This window comes from Hypanus sabinus, chromosome 8 (genome assembly GCF_030144855.1).
Source record: "Hypanus sabinus isolate sHypSab1 chromosome 8, sHypSab1.hap1, whole genome shotgun sequence".
In the NCBI taxonomy this organism is placed as follows: Eukaryota; Metazoa; Chordata; class Chondrichthyes; order Myliobatiformes; family Dasyatidae; genus Hypanus; species Hypanus sabinus.
The window spans coordinates 113,267,039-113,293,702 of NC_082713.1; the positions used below are offsets into that span (position 1 = coordinate 113,267,039).

Consider the following 26,664-nt stretch of genomic DNA (forward strand, 5'->3'; position numbering starts at 1 on the left):
GCAGAAATAAAAAAAATACAGTGAAGGGCAGTTCTGTGAGTGAAAACACCTTGTTAATGAGAGAGATCAGAGGATCTAGAGGTCAATATTAAACTATCAAAATCAGAGGGGAAGAGCATAATGTGGAGAAGGATAAATCAACAGTGGCAGCAGCATTGGGATAGAGCAATAAAAGGAAGACATTTACATTCAATTCAGAACAGTGTAGATATGGGAAGGAGTAGGGGAGTAAAGCGTAAGGAGCAGGGGAGTAAAGCGGAAGGAGCAAGTAATTATAAGTAGCCTGATAATTAGGCACGCAACCTTAATGGTACTCTGGCCATCATAAATAAACGTCCAACAGGTTTTTGCGATCTATGTCAGGAGACCGAAACTGTAGAGCATATCCTTATTTCATGCAGGAAATTTGCACAGGAAAGACAATAAATGCTACAACAATTACGCAAAATAGGACTGGTAGAGAACAGTGTTAAAGGTTTATTGGAATATGGGGAGAGTGATCGGGGAGGAAATGGTTGTTTAGTTTTTTTAAGGGCGACGGGACCGGAAAGACGACTTTAGGCAGTCAAGTGAACGGACAATGAGGGATGTAAATCCTCAAGATGGCAGTAATGCAACAGTGTGGATTCCAACTGCCATAAAAACTCAAGGAAGAAGAAGAAGAGATCAGAGGAGAATGGCCAGATGTTCAAGCTGACAGGAAGGTGACAGTAACTCGTAACCATGTGTTTTAACAGTGCTGTGCAGAAAAGGGTATCTCTGAACACACAACACATTGAACCTTGAAGTGGATAGGCCACAGCAGCAGACCACACCCAGTTCCAAGGTGCAATTCCAAGTGGCCACTGAGTGTATATCATAATTAACATCATTCATAATTATTACAGAACCTCTTTTACACGACCCAACCTAACCATTCTTTGAAGGCCTAATCAGACTTCTTATTCTTAATGTTTATCTCTACCCAAACTGATTCAACATTTTAAGCCAATATCATTTTTTATCTTTTATTAACAGAAGGACTTCAATTTACTTACTTTCTGCCTGTTACGACCCTGGCGTTTAGGGCAACAATGAAGGTCCTTTGTCTCTGTTTGTCTAAATTGTTGCACAAATATAGGAATCCTCATTGTGATTTCTGTAACAATCTTTTTTGATTAATCAGGGTGATTAGCCCCGAGTTGAAACCCTGAACCTAGAAGACTGGTGGATCACTCTTAGTCTGGTTTCTGCTCTTTGACCTGTTTGGCATGGGTGACCCTACCAACAGCCAAGCCACAAGACCCTGACTATAGCCAATATAGCTCTCTGGGTCACTGAGGCACACAAGCCTCCAAACCCAAAGTTCGTGGTCCCCTTGGAGGTTTTATGTCAACCCATCTCTCCAAGTGTAATGCTTTACAGCGCCAGTGACCTGGATTCGATTCGTGCCTCTGCCTGTAAGGAGTTGTATGTTCTTCCCCGTGACCATGTGGATTTCTGCAAGGTACAGTACTCCAGTTTCTTCCCACATTCTAAAGACATCTGGGTTAGTAGGTTAATTGGTCACTTAGATGCATCTGGGTATTGGGGGCTTGTTGGGCCGGAAGGGCCTGTTTACCAGGCTGAATCTCTAAATAAAAGTTAAATAAAATTATCACATATTCTGAATATTCAGTACTTTACCTGGGTCAACTTGCAATCAACTTTCCTGTAATGACTTTCAGATCGTACCCATTTATGCTAATCAATTAATCTATCTTGTTATGAAGACTGTGCACTTTTATATAACGATCCATTAATTTTATCTATTTTTCCTTACAACAATTTGGTTTTCTGGTGTACTCTTACACTTGCATCATCAGCTTCCTCCCAGTGCACCCTTTATACTTCCACAGCACTCAAACCCTAATCTGGCTGATTTGTGTTCCAATCTCACAATAAAAACACTGATGTAGAACACTGGATCTCCACGTCCTTGTCGCAACTCCTGAGGACCCCTGACTGAGCCGTTTAGGTGTCTCCCACATGTGATCTACTTGTTTTCTTCTGTTTTGGTGCATAAGATATTATTTATTATGCATGAATATACCAGGAGGACCCACACATAAGAATTTACTGGCCCGCCACACTAAATGTTCTTTGAGATGCAGAATCATTTTCATATTTGTACTTCTTACAACACGTACATATTTTCTACTATATAGCAAACCTCTCAGATGAGTAAGGATTAGCTTTATTTGTCACATATACATTGAAACATAGTAAAATGCATTGTTTTGTGTCAAAGACTAACACTGTCAGAGGATTGTGCTGGGGGCAGCCTGCAAATGTCACCACACTTCCAGCACCAAAGTAGCATGTGCACAACTCACAAATCCTAATCAGCATGTCTTTGTAATGTAGGCAAAAATCAGAGCACCCAGAGGAAACCCATGCAGTCATGGGGAGAACATCCTTACTGACCGCGGTGGGAATTGAATACTGATCTGTGATTGCTAGCACTGCAAAGCGATTGCGCTAACCACTACACAACTGAGAATGTGTTGGGGGTAGCTTGCAAATGTCACTTTGCTTCAGGCATCAGCACAGCATGACCATGACTTACTAGTTCCAACCAATATGCCTTTGGACTGTGGGAGAAAAATGGAGCACCCAGAGGAAACCTGCACAGTCAAGCGGAGAATGTACAGAAGCCTTATAGTCAGCAGTGGGAATTGAACCATGATCGCTTCTACAGCTGGTGCTAGCCACTATGCTATTTTGCTGCCCTCATACAATGTATGATTGAGTTTGATTTAACTGTTAACATCAATGCTAATTTAAAACTAAATAAGTAATGCATTACATCAGAAGGAAAGAATGATAATAGGCCACCTGAAATGTTATGCTTTTAAATGCATCTTTATTTTCACCTGGTGTCCATGGAGAGTATAAAATAATCGTCCTTCCAACAAGTCCATTATCTTGAGAGTACAGTCACTAGATGCAGTAATAAGGTAGTTGCCAGAAGGATGGAAAGATAAGCAGTTCACTGAAGCACTGTGGACTGTTTAAAAGACAGGAGGTCAGTATAATTTAACACGATGCAAAATAAATCATTTTGTGATCTTTCTGAATATCGGTTAACAGCAAAAAATATTTTCCAATACACCTGGTCCTCAATAACCTGATATCTTAAGCACACTGGTGCAACCAGGTTCCTTGTTTGATGCTAAGTATCAAATAACACATCTTCTCACCACATTGTTAAATATATTTGCAAATTATAGCAACTTAATAAAATCTTTAAACATACAATAGTCACTTAGTTTTTGCATGGCTTACAACTTAATGATGAAATTGGTATTTAAAATTTGTACAACACACACAAAATGCTGGTGGAATACAGCAGGCCAGGCAGCATCTAAAAGGAGAAGCACTGTCGACATTTCAGGCCGAGACCCTTCATCAGATTTCCTCATGTTTGCTCTTTAAAATTTGTATTTCCTTTGGTGGGGTGGAGATGCATCTCTAGCAAAGGAGGTGTAAGGCACTCATTCCTTCTGTTAGCCTGCAGATCACCTTTGGGTAAGATGTAGTACCTGCTTAGTCCCCCTCGATCAGAGTCACATGAAGCCATGGGAGCAGGTTGTATGAGCAACCACTGGTTATGCAACCACTGACACCAGGCAGACAATTTCTGAAGAATACTGATAATGGTTGGGGGGGGGGGGGGGGGTCACCTGTCTTATAAAGACACAGCCCAGAAGATGGCAAAACACTTCAGTAGAAGAATTTTGCAAAGAATAATCATGGTCAAGACCATGATTGCTTACATTATGCTGCATGGCACATGATAATAATGATGATGATTTCCTTTGGAACCTCCGATATTATTTACTATTTCTTAATATAGGACACAGAACATTACAGCACAGTACAGGCCCTCTGATCTACAATACTGTGCTAACCTTTTAACCTACTCCAGACTCATTCTAACCGTTTCGCCCTACACAGCCCTCCACTTAATCATCCATGTGTCTAAGAGTTCCTTAAATGCCTCTAATTTACCTGCCTCTATTAAGACTACTAGCAACCCTTTGCTCTCTGTGTAAAGAAACCACTGACATCCCCACTATACTTTCCTCCAATTGCCTCTACCACTACCCATGGCAGGGTGTTCCATGCACCCACCACTCTGTGTAAAAAAAACTTACCGTTAATATTCCCACATAACAGAGCATGTTTGGTATTTTAATGCTCAACAGCCAAGTATTATTGACAGAATGATCCATTTTCAAGATAGTATCTTCACCTACTCTAGAAGGCATGATTACTGCAACATGTTACAAATTAGCCCAATGTGATCTGACATGCTTTGCAGCTATTTTCTTGAAACAATCATAATCTGTTTCCCATTCTCTCACTCATTTCTTCCATCTGTCTTTTTCTAACCTAACCATTCAGTTACACAAGAGATTCTGCAGATGCTGGAAATCCAGAGTAATATAAACAAAATGCTGGAGGAACTCAGCAGATCAGGCAGCATCTATGGAAAGGAATAAAGAGCTGATATTTTGGGCAAGAAACGATGATCTTTATTCCCTTCCATAGATGCTGCCTGACCTGCTGAGTTCCTCACCGTTGAACTTCCTTCTCATCACTTTTGCCAGGTTCTTTCCCATCTCCCTGTTAGATTACCCATTCGATATAAACACTCACACAAACAGTAAATAGTAGTAGTTATTTGGCTGGTGAGTAGCAGCACAGTTTTACGTACTTAAGAGTCCTTGTCAAGCATTTCTTTCCATAACAGCAGTATCATTGACACCAAGCTGCTCCAAACTGGTCAGTTGTTGGGCCTTAAGTATGTGAAGAAATCCCAGTGGCTATTATTGATATCTGGCGTGCATGTGCAGACAATCAGAAGCAGAACAACTAGAAACATGAAGTAGGATTGCATGAGCAGCCCTGAGAACATGCCACTAACCCTGACACACTGTGTACCAGGGAATGTCTTAAATTATAAAATCATAAACAGACATTTTGACAATTGCAAACTAGATGGCTAACATGATTGCAGATGTTGGAATTAAAAGAAACAAATTCATATAAAGAAAGTAATGGACTTACAGACATACCATTGGCTAAAAAAAACAAATCAACATCTAGGAGGCACGCAAAGAAATGTATGAAATGGTGCTTCACAAGATGATTGGAAACAGCAGCTCTGGAAAATAAGCATCACAGAAGAAGACCCCAAGTCAAGTACTTGGAGAAGAAATTGTCAAGTTCATCTACAGCTGTGGTTCCCAACTTGGGGTCAACAAACCTCTTGCTTAATGATATTGGTCCACGGCATTAAAAAAAAGGTAGGGAAGCCCTGATCTAGAGCAATATCTGAATTGCATGGCACTTGACCGCGAGACCCTGCAACCGACTGTGTGGTCTGCTGAGAGAATCATCAGGGTTTCTCTCCCTCCCAGGACATATACCAGAAGATCTACAATCACAGAGCCCTTACAACTGTCAAGGACCTCTCCCATCTGTCCTGCAATCTCTTTGACCTCCTACTGTTAGGCAGAAAGTACCACATTATAAGAACAAGGTCTGTTGGACTGCGTAACTGCTTCTTCCCCAGGCTGTGAAACTTCTGAATACCCTGCTACCATCCAGTGCACATCACTTTTACAAGTTCAGGTCTACTTATCATTCAATCATACATGAATACAGCCAAACGAAACAGCATTACTCTTGGGCCAAGATGCAAAACATAGTACCAACAGTCACACACAGTACAAGGTACATATATCAGTAAAATACAATCACACACAAATAATTATATAGTCCAAGACCTGAGTCTCAATGTTGCAGCAGTCTGCCGTTGAACACAATACAGCTGATCTTCTGCCAAGCGAACACAGGGGCAGCACCAACTCCAGCTTGGACGCTGTGCCACACTGCCTCTGGTGAAGCACACTGACTGTGACCCCTTTCCCCTGGGCAGCTGTAGACAAGCAACACCACGGCTTAAGGCTGACACCTCCCTACGATTGAAACCATGCAGCTCCCCCAAGATCCACCAATAATTCAGTGAATACAACTTGCAGTATTCCACATTAACAATGTCCTACAGGGTCTTGCAATCACAAGAAAAGCAACTAAGATGATCTTTCACTGTTAGACTGCAGAACTCCTTCATGCACTGGCTCTTCTGATGCATTCTCTGATGCAGGCAGTAGCACGAACCACACAAACTCCAGCTCCTTCAATTCCCAATCAACAAAAAACACGCTGATGGGATAGACCTACAGTACTTTCAGTTCTAAATTTCTGTAGGGTCTTATGACCTTAAAATGTGTGTAAAAATGACTCTGGCATCTTGATTGAACTGGTAGAAGCTGCTGCAATTGATTGCATCGCCATCCTACAGGTCAGCTAAGACAGCACCAATAGCGGCATACTGTTGTATACAGTATTTATTTGTCATTTATGCACTTATGTCAACTACAGAATACTTTTAAAATCTGTTAATATTGTGTTAATTTTATTTTTATGTGCTGTATGTGATATATGTATTGTGTTTTTGCACCTTGGTCCCTGAGGAACATTGTTTTATTTAGCATGCGTAAAGCTGAATGACAATAGACTTGAAATTGAATACAAGTAGTGAGTTTTGGAAGTTGTGAATCTAAACTTAGGAACTGTGTAACTAAGAGTTATACAACTAATGAATTAGTTTTATTTGAAACTATGGAACAAACCTTTGAGATGTTTTTACCAAACATGATTAATAAAGAATAAGTATTTGGATCAATTTAGATTACATTAGGAACAGTAATATCCGGATCAATCACACAATAAAACCTGTTTAACTGATCTATAAACATGTGCATTAATCATGTCATTAACATGCCTATAACCTTGTGAACCTGGAATAAAATGGATTAGTTTAAATATGCTATAAACTTATAACATTCAAGTTCTTCCATAAGGATTACACTGACATTCTGAAAAATAGAATGATTAACTTAAGGTACCAATTAATTACCCTGATAATGTTGCAGCAGTTTGTTTATACGGACATCCCAAAGTTGCACAGTATTATCGGTTCCTGCTGAAGCTACACAGGTCCCACTGGGGTTAAAATCTACAAAGTTGGCAAACCTAGGTCAAAATAAATATCACACATTTGGATATCAGCAAAAATGTAGAATGCAATAAATTTCTTACTAGTTTTACCCAGTAAAAACAATGGTTTAAATGAACAAGTTGAGGCAAATAGCTACTGTAAACATTACAATTTGACTCTAAACCTTAAGTCACTTGCAAGTTATGCCACAAGGTATCTATTGCTTCTCTGAACAAATTTCTTACTGAGGAGTAGAAAATTTTTATTTATTTATTTATTTAGAAATAAGAGCACAGCAATAGACTGTTCTGGCCCAATGAGCCTGCAGCACCCATGTGATGAATTAACCTACTAACACATACGCCTTTGGAATGTAGGAGAAACCAGTGTGGTCATGGGGAGACCATACAAACCTCCTGGTGGGAATAATTATATCCTTTGGTACAAAAGAATATCAACTTACCCCCCATGATTAGTGAAAGTATTGATACACTCTCGACTTGCTGTGTCCCAGATCTTAACAGTTCTGTCATCACTACAGGACACTATAAGCCTTCCATCTGGTGAGAACCTGTTCAAAAAAATGCAGTTGAAATACAATAAGAATACAGCCAGATAAAAAAAATGCTAATTTTTATACTTCAAACCAGTAAAATGACTCTTTAGATATGGTTGTACATTTGATAACGTCTGTTTACAAGAATGTTAATACCTGACATCCCCTAATAGTATGCAATAGTGAACTGATTTTTATTTACAGGCATTGGGTTAGGTTTAAAAATGCACACTGGAGTGCAATACTACACTTTAAATAAAGATAAGAAAACAAGAGTAAGAGCAAGTGGCTCTGCACCTCAAGCTTGCCTTATTATCCAACTAGTTCATGGACAATCTGTCGCATGTGTTATTTCCTCTTGTGATAGTTCCTCAAGCCCTCAATTCCAAATCTTTCAAAATTTCCCTCTTTAATGTTCGAACCTTTACAATCTTCAAGGGTAGAGAATTCCAAAGATTCATCACCCTCTATATGAGGCTCATATGTATCTCAATTTTAAATGACAGCTTTAAATGACAGTTTTAAACTTAGACCTATGCTCCTTCATTCAATATTTTCTACAAGTGGAAATATCTCAACATGTAATCTGCTGTGCTCCTAATGACCTTTTATGTTTCATTAAAATCATTCTTTGTTCTTCTAAACTCTGAAGAATTCAAGATCTCATTTCTTTAGCTGATTGATAGGACATGAAAAGAATATTTTTATTTTTATGTATATTTACATATTTTTACTTAAATAAGGGAACCAAATCAGTGCACAATACTCCAGGTATCACCTCACTGGTACCCTGTACAACTGTAACAATATTTGCTCACTTCCAGATTCAAATCAGCTTGCAATAAAGGTCAATATGCCATTTGCCTTCTAAATCACTTGCATACCAATGTTTGACTTGTACACAAGTAGGCAGAGATACATCTGCACTTCACTCAATTGCAATTTTTCTGATGTCAGTCTCAAAAGGCTTTGCTAAATGCTTAGGTAATAGTCTGCTTCTAGGTTTCTCTGACAAGGGAGAATGACCTCACTCTCCTGTATGAAACTCCATTTGACAAGCTTTTACCCACTCACTTAATCTATCCATATCCTACTACCGATGCCAAATATCTTTATTGCATCATAGTCTCCTAAGTATTTCCATGTCATTAGCAAACTTGAACATCTTGCACTCAGTCTCCAGGCTACTTATAAACTCCTAGGCCTCTCTGTTTTACAAGTCAAACCAGGGCAGGACATAGAGTGAATGACATGACCCTGGGTAACTTCACAAAATGCATCACTTCACATTTGTCAAATTCCATTGATCATTCCTTTACCCATTTCCCCAGTTAGAGTCATAGAACATTACAGCACAGAAACAGACCCTTCAGCCCATCTAATCCATGCCAAACTATTATTCAGCCTAGTCCCAATGACCTGCACTTGGATCATAGCTCTCCATTCCCTCCCATCTATATACTTTCCAAATTTATCTTTAACATTGAAATCAAATCCACATTCACCATTTCCAATGGCAGCTTGTTCCACACTCTCACTAGCCTCTGAAGTGAAGAAGTTCTCCCTCAGGCTCCCCATAAACACTTCATCTTTCATCCTTAACCCAGGACTGTGATCTAGATCCTGCTGTAACTTTAGATAATCTCTTTCACCATCCACCACACCACCATTTTTGGTGTCACCCGCAAAGTTACTAATTTGATATTCTAACTTCGTTTTATAAGTGATAACTAATATTCAATCCATGATAACATACATTCCCCAATACCATGAACTTTTATCTTGTGCACTAACCTTTCATGTGGCACCTTGTCAGATGCCTTATGGAAATTCAAATATCTTATACCTACAGGATCCCCTCTCAGGAGCCCACCTAGGAGAAGGAAAACTCTGATTTTAAACCTCTGCTGCTTTGTGGCCATACCAACCCATGGGAAAGGCTATGGGAGTAAACCCTGAGGAAGAAATCCAGAGCCGGGGTCCCTAGGGCAGTTTGATGTTGTTTACAACTTCACTCTGGCAACCTCTGTGACGACACTGGTGCCAAACTGTATCGGTGCTTGCCCTTCCCTTGGACTACATCAGTGACGTGGAGAAGGGGAACCCACTGCATGGGCAACAGCTGGTTCTTCAAATCTTCCCACCCAGGCTTGCGTCCTGGGGAGAACACAGTCCACCAGAGGCGCAAACCAGTGATCCCCTACTACTCCAACAACAACAGGATCCCCTCTGTCAATTCTGCTTGTTGCATCCTTGAAGGGCTATGTTCAGTTAACAACTAGCAAATGCACTATTTTCATACATGTTGAGTTCTTGTTTAGAAAGCAGGTTAACTAAAATATCCTGAAAGGACAAAATATGATTTTGCAAACATTATGGACAGTATACTGCAACTTTAGCTGATATCAGTGAATACTTACACACAAAATTCTAAATCTATAATTTAAACAGTTCATAAATATCTACATCAACAATGTTGAGATTGAGAGAGTTGAGGACTTCAAGTTCCAGGAGTCAAAGTCACCAACAGCCTGTACTGGTCTAACCAACATATATAACACGGCCAGGAAAACTCTCCAATGCCTCTACTTCTTTAGGAAGCTAAGGAACTTTGGCATGTCCTTGTCGACCCTTACCAATTTTTATCAATGCACCATAGAAAGCATCTTATCTGGATGCTTAGTCTGACTGTAAGAGTTGTGGTCATAGCTCAGCACATCACAGATTCTGCTTACATTTCTTACTGCCTCAGACCCCACCCATGTCAGACTTTCTCTCTTCCTTTCTCTGTCCCTTTTCCATTGGACACAAGACACGAAAGCCTGAAAGCACACATCACCAGGCTCAAGGACAACTTCTACCCCACTATTGCAAGGTAAGTAAGTGATTCCCTAGTACAAATTGGACTCTTGACCCTACAATATCTCTCATTATGATCTCACACCCACACTTTTCTGTAGCAGTTAGTTTATTTTGCAGTGCTATCTTTTAAACCTCATTCTATCTCACTACACTGTGTAATGAACTAATCTTTAAGAACAGCATGCAAGAAAAGCTTTTCACTGTATCTTGGTACATGTGACAATAATAAACCAATTCCAAAACCAAAAGCCAAAATACACCTTGAAATAAAACAGTCAACATAATCAAGCTCAAACTACAAAGAGCAATCTTCCAAATTATGTACTGATTTGATTATATAATCACTAGTGGAAAGAAAAAGAAAGAAAACAAATATTAAACTAAAATTTTAAGAGTTTCCATAAGGTTTACTAAGCTAGCTACTCTAGCATAAACTTACCTAGCACAGCGCACCCAGTTATTGTGTTCTTTAAAGGACAACAAAAACCGCTGCTGATGAGCGTTCCACACCTTTACTGATTTGTCGTCAGCTGCTGTAACCAGGAAATTACCATCGCTGGAGAAATTCACACTGCGAACTGTGGCACTGTGGGCTGTGAATGCTGTTGATGCCCCTTTGCTAAATAGAAGATACCAAAACAGAAGATAGTGTTTTCTAAAGGAGGCTTTAACAGATAATGTAGGAAAACAATAACCATTTTTGATTTTGAGAACTGTCTTGGGCGAGTGTTAAAAATAAAAATAAACCTCTTGCTATCATACTTGAAATTATCAACTTTACATTTTTAAAATTTTCATACTTAAAATAATTATGCACAGTGTGGATAAATGTTTTGTGTGGTGTGTAAAATTATATACCTTTCATAAGTAAATGAATGTTCATGATATAAATATTGCTGTAATGTCTGCTAGAATATCTGTAATACACATACAAAATGCTGGACGAACTCATCAGGTCAGAAAGAATCTAAGGAAAGGAATAAACAGTTGACATTTCAAGCCGAAATCCTTTATCAAGACTAGAAAAGAAGGGGGGGGGGGGAAGACAGAATTCATTCTTCTAACTCTTATGAAAAGTACCAAGACTACCAAGACTATTGAGAGTTTTGTACTAACTTATACTGATGTTAAAACTTAATGGAAAGACCGACTGTTAGAAGGATAAGGATGTGTTGCCACCCCATCCACTTCAAATGCAAACTCTTTTTAAAGAGGATCCATAAATTCCAATAATTAGTTACGAACATTACAAAATTGTTGGACAACCGGTTTTATTATTTTTGACATGACAGCAGTGTACACAGAAAAAAACACATACTTGAAAAAAATAATCAAATCCATTGATGCTATTCATTTTAATTCACTTTATAATTATAGCCCCCAAGGCAATTTCATTGAGGAAAATCATCTTTACAGAACATAGAACTGTATGTTGTGCTAATCCTAAAACCTACTTCAAGCTCAAAGTTCAAAGAAGATTTATTATCAAACTACATCATATACAATCCTGAGATCTATTTTCTTCTAGGCATACTCAATAAATCTATAGAATAATAACCATAACAGAATCAATGAAAGACTGCCCAACAAGTCATTCAACCAGAGTGTAGAAGACAAAAAACTGTGTAAATAGAAAAAGAAATAATAATATTATTAATAATAAATAAACAATAAATTTTGAGAACATGAAGTGAAGAGTCTTTGAAAGTGAGTTCACAGGTTATGGGAATATTTCAATGATAGGGCAAGTTAAGTGAAATTATCCCTTTTGGTTCAAGAGGTTGAAGGTTGAGGGGTAATAACTGTTCCTGAACTTGATGGCAAATCCTGAGGCTCCTGTACCTTCTCCTTAATGGCGGCAGTGAGAAGAGAGAATATTCTGGGTGGAGGGAGTCCCTGATGATGGATGGTACTTACCTGCAACAGTGTTTCATGTAGATGTGCTCAATGGTTGGGAGGGTTTTACCTGTGATGGACTGGGCTGTATCCACCATTATTTGTAGGATTTGAAGCTAAGAGCTGGAAAGGTGATTGGCAAAAGTGATACAGCTCTTAGTTTCATCCCACCCCCTCTGGTCTTCTCCTATCATATTGCATTTCCCCCTCCCCCCACTACTTTCAAATCTCTTAGTATCTCTCCTTTCAGTTAGTCCTGACGAAGGGTCTCAGCCCGAAACGTCAACAGTGCTTCTCCTTATAGATGCTGCCTGGCCTGCTATGTTCCACTTGCATTTCGTGTGTGTTGTTTCAAGGTCCAGGAGCTTATTGATTAGTTTTGAGGAGATGATGATATTGAATGCTGAGTTGTAGTCAACAAAGAGCAGCCTGATATATCAGAATCAGGTCTAATATCATTGGCATATATCGTAAAATTTGTTTACTTAGTGGCAGCTGTACATTACATGATAAATATAGAAAAAAATTACAGTAAATATATATTATATTAAAACAGTTATATTAAGAATAATAGTACAAAAACAGAAATAAAAAAAGTGAGATAGTGCTCGTGCGTTCCAGTGACCATTTGGAAAGCAAATGGCCGAGAAGAAGCAGCTATTCCTGAATTGCTCAGTGTGTGCCTTCAGGCTTCTGTACCTCCTTCCTGACAGTAACAATGAAATGAGGGCATGTCCTGGTTGATGGGTGTCTTTAATAACAGATGCCACTTTTCTGAGGCACCACGGATACTACGGATGTTAGTACCCATGATGGAGCTTCTTTCAATCTTGTGCAATAGCCCCCCCACCCATCCCATACCAGACGGTGATACAGCTTGTCAGAATGCTCTCCACAGTACATCTGCAGAAGCTTGAGTGTTTTAGGTGACAAACCAAATATCCTGAAACTCCTGATGAAATATAATCGCTGTCTTGCCTTCTTTATAGCTGCATTGAAATGTTGGGATCAGTTTGGATCCTCAGAGATACTGACACCTAAGAACTTGAAATTGCTCACCCTCTCCACTTCTGTTCCCTCTGAGGATTGGTTCGCGTTCCTTTGTCTTACCCATTCTGAAGTCCACAATCAGTTCTTTGGTTTTACTGATCTTGATTGCAAGGTTGCTGCTGCGACACCACTCAACTAGTTGATATATCTCGCTTCTGCATGCCCTCTCGTCTCCATCTGATATTCTGCCAACAATGGTTGTATCATCAGAAAATTTATAGATGGCATTTCAGGTATGCCTCTTTGCTGTCCAGATGTTCCAAGATTGCGTGAAGAGCCAATGAGATGGCATCTGCTATGGACCTGCTGCTCCAGTAGGCAAACTGGAGTAGATCCAAGTCACTTCTCAGGCAGGAGTTGATATGCTTCAACACTAAACTCTCAAAACACTTCATCACTGTGAATACAAGTGCTACTGGGGAATAGTCATGGAGGCAGGTCACCAAGCTCTTCCTGGGCACCGGTATTATTGAAGAGGAAATCTAACCCTTCCCTCAGTTCTTTTACAATCAGGTTCAGAATGAGTCATAAAGTCAGAAAAGTACAGGACAAAAAGAGACCCGTCAGCCCATCTAGTCTGTGCCAAACCATTTAAACTGCCTACATCCGTTGACTTGCATTGGGACCATAGCCCCCCGTAGCCCTACCATACATGTACCTACCCAAATTTCTCTTAAATGTTAAAATCGAGTTTGCATGCACCATTTGTGCTGGCAGCTCATTCCACACTTTCATGCCTGCAAGTGAAAAAGTGTCCCTCATACTCCCATAAACATTTCACCTTTCACCCTTTAGCCATGACCTCTGGTTATAGTCCCACCCCAACCTCAGTAATAAAAGCCTGCTTGCATTTACCCCATCTATACCCTTCACAATTTTGTATACCTCTATCAAATCTCTCAATCATCTACATTCTAAGGAATAAAGTGCTAAAATCTATTTAATCTTTCCTTATAAGTCAGGTCCTCCAGATCTAGCACATCCTTGTAAATTTTCCCTGAACTTTCAACTTTATTTCCATCCTTTCTGTAGGTAGGTGACCAAAACTGCACACAACACTCTAGATTAGACCTCATCAATGCCTTATACAACTTCAATATAACATGCTATCTCCTGCACTCAATACTTTGATTTATGAAGGCCAATGTGCCAACATTTTTAACAAACCTATCTACCTGTAACCCACGTTCAATGAATTATGGAACTGTATTCCAAGATCTCTTTGTTCTACCAAACTCCTCAGTGCCCTACCATTCACTACCAAGACCTACCAAAGACCTGGTTGGTCCTACCAAAGGGCAATGCCTCACACTTGTTTGTATTATATTCCGTTTGCTATTTTTCAGCCCATTTTACCATCTGGTCCAGATCCCACTGCAAGTCATGATAACCTTCCTTGCTGTCCACTATAGCCGCATCTCGGTGTCATCTGCAAATCTGCGGATTCAGTTTACCACATTACCATTGTCACATGGTGCGAGTAGAATCATCTGCAGCTTAATGTGAAAAAGACTAAGGAGCTGGTGGTGGACCTGAGGAGGGCTAAGATACCAGTGACCCCTGTTTCCATCCAAGGGGTCAGTGTGGACATGGTGGAGGATTACAAATACCTGGGGATACGAATTGACAATAAACTGGACTGGTCAAAGAACACTGAGGCTGTCTACAAGAAGGGGTAGAGCCGTCTCTATTTCCTGAGGAGACTGCGGTCCTTTAATATCTGCCAGATGACACTGAGGATGTTCTATGAGTCTGTTGTGGCCAGTGCTATCAGGTTTGCTGTTGTGTGCTGGGGCAGCAGGCTGAGGATAGCAGACACCAAAAGAATCAACAAACTCATTCGTAAGGCCAGTGGTGTTGTGTAGGTGGAACTGGACTCTCTGACGGTGGTGTCTGAACAGAGGATGCTGTCCAAGTTGCATGCCATCTTGAACAATGACTCCCATCCACTCCATAATGCACTGGTTAGGCACAGGAGTACATTCAGCCAGAGACTCATTCCACCGAGATGTAACACCGAGCGGCATAGGAAGTCATTCCTACCTGTGGCCATCAAACTTTACAACTCCTCCTTCGGAGGGTCAGACACCCTGAGCCAATAGGCTGGCCCTGGACTTATTTGCACTTGGCATGATTAACATCATTTTTAAATTATTTATGGTTTTATATTGCTATATTTCTTCACTATTCTTGGTGCGGCTGTAATGAAACCCAATTTCCCTCTGGATCAATAAGGTATGTCTGTCTGTCATGCAGATTATTGATATAGATAACAAACAACAATGGACTCAAGCACCAATCCCTGCGGCACTCCATTAGTCATAGCCTCCAGGCAGACAGGCAACCATCTACAAATCCCATTTCCAGAAAAGTTGGGATATTTTCCAAAATGCAATAAAAACAAAAATCTGTGATATGTTAATTCACGTGAACCTTTTATTTAACTGACAAAAGTACAAAGAAAAGATTTTCACTAGTTTTACTAACCAACTTAATTGTATTTTGTAAATATGCACAAATTTAGAATTTGATGGCTGCAACACACTCAACAAAAGTTGGGACAGAGGCATGTTTACCATTGTGATACATCACCTTTCCTTTTAATAACACTTTTTAATCATTTTGGAACTGAGGATACTAATTGTAGTATATTTGCAATTGGAAATTTTGTCCATTCTTGCTTGATATAAGACTTCAGCTGCTCAACAGTCCGTGGTCTCCATTGACTGATTCTCCTCTTCATGATGCGCCATACATTTTCAATAGGAGATAGATCTGGACTGGCAGCAGGCCACTCAAGCACACGCACTCTGTGTCTACAAAGCCACGCTGTTGTAGCCCATGCAGAATGTGGTCTGGCATTGTCCTGCTGAAATAAGAATGGACGGGACGTCCCATCCGGGACGGGAAGAGACGTCGCCTTGATGGCAACATATGTCTCTCTAAAATCCTAATATATGCCTCAGAGTCAATGCATACATGCAACTCACCCATGCTGTGGGCACTGATGCACCCCCATACCATCACAGACACTGGCTTTTGCACCTTTCGCTGATAATAATCAGGATGGTCGTTTTCATCTTTGGCACGGAGAACTCGACGCCCGTTTTTTCCGAAAACTAGCTGAAATGTGGACTCATCTGACCACAGCACACGGTTCCACAGTCTTTTGGTCCATCTGAGATGAGCTCGGGCCCAGAGAACTCGCCGGCGTTTCTGCATAGAGTTGATGTAAGTCTTCCTCCTTGCGTAATACAGTTTCAAGTTGCATTTCTGGATGCAGCGACAGACTGTGTTAAGTGGCAATGGTTTTCCGAAGTACTCCCGAGCCCAGGTGGCTATAATTGTCACAGTAGCATGATGGTTTCTTAGGCAGTGCCATCTGAGGGCTCGAAGATCACGTGAATTCAACAGTGGTTTCCATGCTTGTCCTTTACGCACCGAGATGTCTCTGAACTCTCTGAATCTTTTCACAATATTATGTACTGTAGATGTTGAAAGACCTAAATTCTCTGCAATCTTGCATTGGGAAATGTTCCTTTTGAACTGACTAACAATTCTCTCACGAATTTTGGCACAAAGGGGTGAGCCACGACCCATCCTTGCTTGCAAAGACTGAGTCTTTGATGGACGCTACTTTTATACCCAGTCATGATACCTCACCCGCTACCAATTAGCCTGCTTAATGTGGAGTCTTCCAAACCGGTGTTACTTGAATATTCTGTGCACTTTTCAATCTTATTTTAACTCTGTCCCAACTTTTGTTGAGTGTGTTGTAGCCATCAAATTCTAAATTTGTGTATATTTACAAAATACAATTAAGTTTGTCAGTAAAACTATTGAAAATCTTTTCTTTGTACTTTTGTCAGTTAAATAAAGGTTCATATGAATTAACATATCACAGATTTTTGTTCTTATTATATTTTGGAAAATATCCCAACTTTTCTGGAAATGGGGTTTGTACTACCACTCGCAGGCTTCTCCCACAAAACCAATGTCTAATCCAATTTGCTACTTCATCTTGAATGCCAAGTGACTGGACTTTCTTGATGAACTTTCCATGCGGGACCTTGTCAAATGCCTATGACAGACATGACCTACCACAAAGCAAAATATTTTCCAAAATGTTCATAATAATGAAGTCATCTTGTCAGGTATTATACCATGTTCAAAGCTACAAATATGCAATTAAGGGAGAATTTTAAAAATAATAACAGTAAATACATTTTATTATTTCACTACAGTATAGTCTTTGCCTATTGAGTTAAGTATATTACAACTAAAATATTCTATTGACAAGAATAACATAAAAATTTAGCAATTATATTGCCTTGACTAACAGTTTGCCCACACATTCTTAACAATTTTTTGTTTAACTATTTTTGAGTCCATTATCTCCACCTTTTTCATTTACTTTCTGCTATGCATTTGACCTGTCATGAGTGAGTCCAAACTGTCTACACATCTGTTTGCCCCAACATTATTTCTAATCTCATTTGCCTCTTCCAATAGCAACACAGCAGTTTAAAAAGCTGAAGTAACATGAGAACTAAGAGGACAGCAGTTGTGAATCAAAGGAAAATTAGGGAAGACAAATCAGTGAGATGTGTAAGTTGTCTTTGGAACCAACATCACTGGTGGCATTTGACAAAATGTAGCATCAAGGAACCCCGTTAAAAATGACAATAACTATTGAAGGATAGGGATAGGGGATAGGTTGAAAATCTCTCCATTGTCAAAAAGCAATGGATTGGGTGTTTGAAGCCCAGACCTATCCTACTGCTGTTAAGAGCACTGTTCATAGGAACATTCAACTGTAGTCAAATTGTCTTGTCAAGTCCATTCTCTTATCACCTGTAGAACAACTGTCCCTTGCAAAATAATTAGCCTGGAACTATCTTCAACCTTTTTGGTTAGAATATCATGTTCAAGTCCTTTGGTAGCTTTAAGAAGAACCAAGACCTACCAAATATGACTGAAGGACTTCAAAGCTTTCCACACCATTCAAGAGTAATTACATTCAAACTTATTTATCACATTATGGGCATGTTGTATTGGTGCCAAAATGTGTGGCGACTCTTGTGGGCTGCCCCCAGCACATCCTTGGGTATACTGGTTGTTAACACAAACAAATCACTTCACTGTATGTTTTGATGTACAGTAGTGGTCACCAACCTTTTTAAGGCTAAGATCCCCTACCTCGGCCTTAGTGAAAGGTGAGATCGATCCCAGATCGATTAGTTACACGCATGCGCACTGGGGCAGAAAAGACCGGAAGTAAAACCCCACAAGCCGGAAGTAGAAATAATGTATAAACACCAGGGGTACCCATCCTTTTCTGCACCACGGACCGGTTTAATATTGACAATATTCTTGCAAACCGGCTGACCAGGGGTGGTGGTGTTAATGACGACCGGAATACAGCGATACTCGAAGCAGGTTCCTTATGTCCAGTCTATTCTGCAATTTAGTTTTCGCTTCTCTTGGCACTTGCTTCTGTCCCGCTTGCTCATGTTTTTTCCGCTCAAAAACTTAACGTGTTTGTCTTTAACTGTGGGGTGCTTGGACTCAAGGTACCAAAGCAGTTTTGAGGGCTTCATTGCCTCATTAGACATCCTTGGCCCAAACTGCAGCTTCCCGCTCCCCCGCCGCCAGACGCTTTGGCCAGGTGGCTGGTCGTGGGTGGGGTAAGAGGACAAGGTCAAGGCCAGAGGTCCCCGTATGGGGGCCGCGGTGGTTGCAGTCCAGAGAGAGTGACCGACTGAGCGAGGAGTGTGGCAGGGCCCGCGCCCGCCCCCCCTCTGTAGGATCTATCGGCCGACAAAAATTTGTTTCAGTAGATCGCAGCGCGGTAGCTGCTCTGCTACTTACAAAACCGAGTCCGAATTAGGTCATTCACGAATACCTTAGCACCGGGTTCCCCATGAACATTCGGTGTGCTAAACAGATTTAGAGGCGGCGCCCATCTGTCTGCGCTCTGGGCTGGTAGCAATGGCACTTCCCACCGGCCGTGCGAGGCCAACCAGTGATCCCTGGCACGAGGGTGTCACTGCGTTTAGGCAACTGATGACCTCGCATGTATTCGAGTTCAACAGTGGCGTGACAGGGAATGAGGAAATGATATTGTTTCCTCGCGGCCCAGTGGCTGGGGACCACTGAATTACACTGTGCAGTGCGGGGGAGCTACACGCATGCACACTGGGCAGGAAGAACGGAACTAAAACCCCGCAACCCGGAAACAATCTCTCAACAGTATTTGTGTATTTATTTTTCTTTTCGGGATCTACTGGGAAAGTCTCAAAGATCGACCAGTCGATCGCGATCGATGGGTTGGCGACCACTAATGTACAGAAACATACACAAGCATCAACAAAGCAAGACATAACACCACAAGGAAAATAAGCCCCTTTCCCATTCACACACACAGACAGGCCTTCAAACCCTGCACAAGCTGCCTCCAGGTCTCATTCCTTCAGTTCTTTAAGGAGTTGTAATAAATACAGCCCTTGGCAGTAAAGTCCACATTCAACAAAAACAAATTAAAATGAGATAGGTAAGCAAGGTGAGCATGAAAGTCCAAGAGACAAAGATCACTGAGATCCAATTTTAAAAATTATTTTATTTAAAATACAGCAATACAGCATGGAAGAGGCTCTTCCAGCCCAACAAGCCAAATCACCCAGCAACCCAAGCCTAATCACAGGACAATTTACAGAACCAATTAACCTATTAACCAGTACAACTTTGGACTGTGGGAGGATACCTGGAGTGAACTCCAGTGGTCACGGAAGAACGTACAAACTCCTTACAGATGGTGCAGGAATTGAACTCTGACACCCAGAGCTGTTATAGCATCGCATTAACCACTACATTTTTTTAAAGTTTGAAAATTCTTACAATACACTTTATTTCACTTCAATAGCGATAACCACAACTCACCATGAATAATGCCACGAGAAATCTGGCATTTTAATACTATTTCGGAAGCAAAATTATCTGCATCTAAAAAGGATTTGTACATTACTAAATTCGAGGCTCAGTAATTCTACTCACATATTTGGAGTCCAGAGTCTAACAGTCTTATCCCGTGAAGCAGATGCCACCAGGTGACCTGATGGAGAGAACTGGGCACACATCACAGCATCTTTGTGTCCTGTAAATCGGTAGGCTCTTGTCTGAGGCTTCAAGTTCCATATCATAAGGTGCTGATCAAATGAGGTAGTTGCTTTGGAAATATTAAAACATTAATGTTAGAAGTATAACATCTTCTGATGTTAGTAATGTGAAATAAAAAATGTTGAAAGTGCTCTGGTGGTCAGAAGCATCCACAGAGAAAGAACAAATTAAATAACTCAGGTGTTTTCATCAGATTTCTTTCTGTCCTGTTTAACTTGAAAGATTAACTGCTTTACTCTCTATGGATGTTGCATGATCCATTGAGTAAACACAACATGTTCGGTTCTATTTCAATGCTAGAATTTAGTGGTTTTTGAATAAGCTCCTTATAATCCCTCAGTTTTGTTCAAGTGACTTCAGCATTTTGTTTTTGTAGAAAATGACTCATAGTCTCTCATACCTAATTACAAAAAAAATCCTTCAGAGTGCCACATCATGCTCACTTCCTCCAAGTAATGAGTAAACACACAACTTGACTAGCACAGATTCAAATTAGTATAGTTCACAAAGAGATGATGACAGAAAGATATATAGCAGACTAAACATCTACAAGTTGATAAAATCTATTTTGATGTAATATACTGATGCAAATAATTGATATTACATGACAAAAAAATTCTGGTGAATTCAGCCATGAGCCTATCATGTCTATGGCAGTTTAGAGTACAGTTGGCCTTCCATAACTGCGAATTCAACCAACCGCGAATCGCGAAAACCCGGGAGTGCTCTTCCAGCACTTGTTGTTTGAGCATGTACAGACTTTTTTCCTTGTCATTATTCCCTAAACAATTCAGTATAACAACTATTTTACATAGCATTTACATTATATTAGGTATTATAAGTAATCTAGAGATGATTTAAAGTATACGGGATGTGCGTGGGTTATCGTGGATTGGGATCGAAAAAAATCGGAAGTTCTCTTATTAAGTAAGTCGGAACAGGTACATCCGGTATTATTTAGTGTCAGTTAGTCAAACGTTTGTCTTAGTATATATTTTATCTTTTTATGCATATAAAACACTTAAGAACATAATATGCTTCAGCGCCGGGCTCGGGAACAGAAATTCCCGAGTTTGAACTAGTGACAGATCACTCCAGACTGCGCTCTCCACCGTGTCGGGTTGATGTGGAGGATCAAAAACCCAAAACCCAATAATTAAACCACTGCGTTGCTTTGTAATAATTGTAGCTTTCATCGCGGCAGGGCCTTTCTCACTTTATCCCTTAAAATTGTTCCGATCGTTGACCAACGTATCCTAATGCTTTTCCAATGACCGATGGCATTTCACCTCTTTCCGATCGTTTTATTATTTCCACTTTATTTTCAATCCTGATCGTGATTATTTTCGTGAACAGAAACACTGCGCATTCAGAGCTCTGGCACCGGGTCCTAATGTCCACTGCACTGAGACAGGTCTGGGGTTCCGCTGGGTCCTAAGATCCACTGCATTAAGACAGGTTGAATAAGGGACTTGAGCATCTGTGAATTTTGGTATCCGCAAGGGGTCCCGGAACCAGTCCCTCACGGCTAAGGAGGGCCAACTGTAATCCCATTTTCTCTCTTATCTCCCTGTAATTCCTATCAATTGCCATCAATTCTCCCTACCACCTACCTACCCTAAGAGGAAGTTACTGTGGATAATTAATTCACCAATCAGCAAGTCTTTGGGGTGTGCAAGGAAACAGCTGCACATGGGAGAACCAAATGGTTAAAGGATGTTTGAATGAAGTTCACATTGACAGCACTAGAGATCAGGATTGAAGCTGGGCTCCTGGAACTATGAAGCAATAACACCTGCTGTATCACTTTTAGGGTTTCCAGTATCCTTTGCTACTTTACTTTACAAACCCACATGAAACACTCATACAAATTTGCCTTCTTGTTATAAATAGCCTCTGATTCCATCATTCATTTCTTTATAGAGATCATGATTTTCTAACACGTATTTCCAATTATGCTGTTTAGTCTTTGGTGCCAGAGGGAAAAAATTGTTTCAAGCAAATTATATTTCCATAAATGCATTTGCTTTTGAGGAAAATGGCAAAAAAATCACAAAATTTAAAATACAGTATTGTGTAAAAAGTCTTAAGCACATATATAGGTAGGGTGCCTAAGACTTTTGCACAGTACTGTATTTTTTTTAACATGGAGTGGAGAGCGAGTTTATAAAACTGGCAGGAGCAAAGGATGTTTGGAATGAAGAGGGTGGAGGGTCGTGGGAGGGGTGTGGGACAGGCGGCAGAGGAAGGGTGCCGGGGTGGGGGTGGCACAGATGCAGACACACACTGTCCTGAGACACCAGGAAAGGTCATTTGATTCCAAATTGGTTTATTGATCATTACAGAATGTTTCTCTTGTCCTTCCACTCCCTTCCTTCTCCCAACATGATTCTCCTCTCCCTGCCCCCTTCCTACTCTCAGTCCACAATAAAGACCCACATCAAAATCAGGTTCATCATCACTCACATCCTGAAATATGTTCTTTTCTGGCAGCAGCAGTGCAATGCAATAAATAAAATTTTTACAGTACTGTGCTAAAGTCTTAGCTTTATATACCGTGCCTATAAAAAGTATTCACACCCCTTGGAAGTTTCCATGTTTCATTTGTTTACAACACTGAATCACAGTGGATTTAATTTGTCTTTTTTGACATTGATCAACGGAAAAAGACTCATGTTAAAGTGAAAACAGATCTCTACAAAGTAATTTAAATTACTGTAATTACAAATATAAAATACGAAATAATTGATTGTATAAGTATTCACCCCCTTTAATATGACATATCAAATCATCACTGGTGCAGCCAAATGGCCTTAGAAGTCATGTGATGAGTTAAATAGAGATCACTGTGTGCAACACACACAAAATGCTGGTGGAACACAGCAGGTCAGGCAGCATCTATAAGAAGAAGCACTGTTGACGTTTCGGGCTGAGACCCTTCGTCAGGACTAACTGAAAGGAGAGACCCTGATGAAGGGTCTTGGCTCGAAACGCCGACAGTGTTTCTCCTTACAGATGCTGCCTGACCTGCTGTGTTCCACCAGCATTTTGTGGGTGTTGCTTGAATTTCCAGCAACTGCAGATTTCCTCGTGTTCAGTGTGTGCAGTCAAGGTGTTTCAATTGATTGTAGTAAAAGTACACCTATATCTTGAAAGTCCAACTGCAGTGAGTCAGTACCTAGCAAAAAATACACAATGAAAAGATAAAAACACTCCAAGCAACTCTGCAAAAAGGTTACTGAAAAGCACAAGTCAGGAGTTAGATACAAGAAAATTTCCAAGTCACTGGATATCCCTTGGAATACAGTTAAGTCAATCATCAAGAAATGGAAAGAATATGGCACAGCTGTAAATCTGCCTAGAGCAGGCCATCCTCAAAACTGAATGACCGTGCAAGAAGGGGACTAGTGAGAGAGGCCAAGAGACCTACGTCAACTCTGGAGGAGTTACAAGCTTCAGTAGCTAAGATGGGAAACTGTGCATCCAGCAACTGTTTCCTGGGTGCTTCACCAGTTACAGCTTTATGGGAGAATGGCAAACAGAAAGCCACTGGTTAAAATAAAACTCACAAGAATCTCAGCTAGAGTTTGCCAGAAGGAATGTGGAGACTCTGAAGTCAGCTGGAAGAAGATTCTATGGTCTGATGAGACCAAAATTGAGCTTTTTTGGCCATCAGACTAAATGCGATTTTTGGCGTAAACCAAACACCTCACATAATCAAAAACACACCATCCCTACAGTGAAGCATGGTGGTGGCTGCATCATGCTGTGATGATCCTTCACTGCAGCAGGCCCTGGAAGGCTTGTGAAGGTAGAGGGTAAAATGAAACAGAAAACCTACAGCACAATACAGGCCCTTCGGCCCACAAAGCTGCACTAATATATACTTACTTTTGGAAATTTCCTAGGGTTATCCTTAGCCCTCTATTTTTCTAAGCTCCATGTACTTATCCAAGAGTCTCTTAAAAGACCCTACTGTATCCACCTCCACGACCGCTGCTGGCAGCCCATTCCATGCACTCACCACTCTGCGTAAAAAAAAACTTACTCCTGACATCTCCTCTGTACCTACTTCCAAGCACCTTAAAACAGTGCTCTCTTGAGTTAGCCATTCCAGCCTTTAGAAAAAGTCTCTGACTATCCACATGATCCATACCTCTCATCATCTTATACACCTCTATCGGGTCTCCTCTCATTCTCCATCACTCCAAGGAGAAAAGGCCAAATTCACTCAACTTATTCTCATAAGGCATGCTCCCCAATCCAGGCAACATCCTTGTAAATCTCCTCTGCACCCTTTCTATAGTTTCCACATCCTTCCTGTAGTGAGGTGACCAGAAATGAACACAGTACTCCAAGTGGGGACTGACCAGAGTCCTATATAGCTGTAACTTTACTTTTGGGACTTGAACTCAATCCCACAGTTGATGAAGGCCAATACACAGTATGCCTTCTTAACCACATTGTCAACCTGAACAGCAGCTTTGAGTGTGCTGTGGACTCGGACCCCAAGATCCCTCTGATCCTCCACACTGCCTGGAGTCTTACCATTAATGCTATATTCTACCATCATAGTTGACCTATCAAAATGAGCCACCTCACACTTATCTGGGTTGAACTCTATCTGCCACTTCTCAGCCCATTTTTGCATCCTATCGATATCACCTGTAACCTCTGACAGCCCTCCACACTATCCACAACACCCCCAACCTTTATGTCATTAGCAAATTTACTAACCCATCCCTCCACTTCCTCATCCAGGTCATAAACATCATGAAGAGAAAGGGTCCCAGAACAGATCACTGAGGCACACCACTGGTCACCGACCTCCATGCAGAATATGACCTGTCTACAAATACTCTTTGCCTTCTGTGGGCAAGCCAATTCTGATCCACAAAGCAATGTCCCCTTGGATCCCATGCCTCCTTACTTTCTCAATAAGCCTTGCATGGGGTACATTGTGAAATGTCTTGCTGAAATCCATATATTTCAGGGCAAAATACAGGGAAATCCTAGAGGAAAACCTGATGCAGTCTGCAAGAGAACTGCGACTTGGGAAAAGATTTGTTTTCCAACGACAATGACCCCAAGCATAAAACCAAAGCTACATGGGTTAAAAACAATAAAATTAATGTCCTGGTCAACTCTGAGTCCAGACCTCAATCCATTTGAGAATCTGAGGCTGGACTTGAAAAGGGCTGTTCACTCATGATCCCCATGCAATCTTACAGAGCTTGAACAGTTTTGTAAAGAAGAAAAGGGAAAAATTGCAGTGTCCAGATGTGCAAAACTGATGAGACCTACCAACACAGACTCAAAGCTGTAATTGCTGCCGAAGGTGCAACTACTTGAAGGGGTGAATACATATACAATTACTTTGTGATTTGTATTTGTAATTAATTTAGATCACTTTGTAGAGATCTGTTTTCACTTTGACATGAAAGAGTCTTTTTCTGTTAATCAGCGTCAAAAAAAAGACAAATTAAGTCCACTGTGATTCAATATTGTAAAACAATAAAACATGGAAACTCTCAAGGGGTGGTGAATAACTTTTATAGGCACTGTACGTGCCTAAGACTTTCACATATATGCAGTATAGGACTGAAAGACTGAAAAATTTAGTAAAGCCAATGTCTCTGCAGGAAAGATTAGTTATTTTATTTTTGGTTTCTATATTTATTTAGGTTTTTTAAAATCCTATTACAGCTATTTATTTTTTCCACTCACAATTAAAATACAAGAAGATAACTCATCAGACATGCAAGATAAGGGGAGAAACCAGGAGAGGGCAGAAAAATGCTATGTGCGTGATACACACACACAAACACAGACGTACGTCCGTATACACACACACACACATACAAACATCCACACACACGTCCTTACACACATGTCCATACACACACATTCATACACACTCACCTCCACACACACACATCCTTACACACGTGTCCACACACAAACATAACACACATGTCCTTACACACACATCTATACTCCCACCCACACAAACGTCCTTACACACACGTCC

At 40.5% G+C, this 26,664-nt stretch overlaps 1 protein-coding gene across 1 annotated transcript in view; it reads right to left on the reverse strand.

The window, feature by feature from the left end:
• Nucleotides 1-26,664, reverse strand: part of poc1b (POC1 centriolar protein B) — a 104,142-nt gene that overhangs the window by 58,040 nt on the left and 19,438 nt on the right. The window contains exons 3-7 of the mRNA XM_059977633.1: nt 20,511-20,682; nt 10,951-11,130; nt 7,557-7,664; nt 7,013-7,128; nt 2,895-3,028 (exon numbers count right to left, since the gene is read on the reverse strand). Of these exons, the coding sequence (XP_059833616.1) occupies nt 2,895-3,028; nt 7,013-7,128; nt 7,557-7,664; nt 10,951-11,130; nt 20,511-20,682 (710 nt within the window). The remainder of the gene's footprint in view (nt 1-2,894; nt 3,029-7,012; nt 7,129-7,556; nt 7,665-10,950; nt 11,131-20,510; nt 20,683-26,664) is intronic.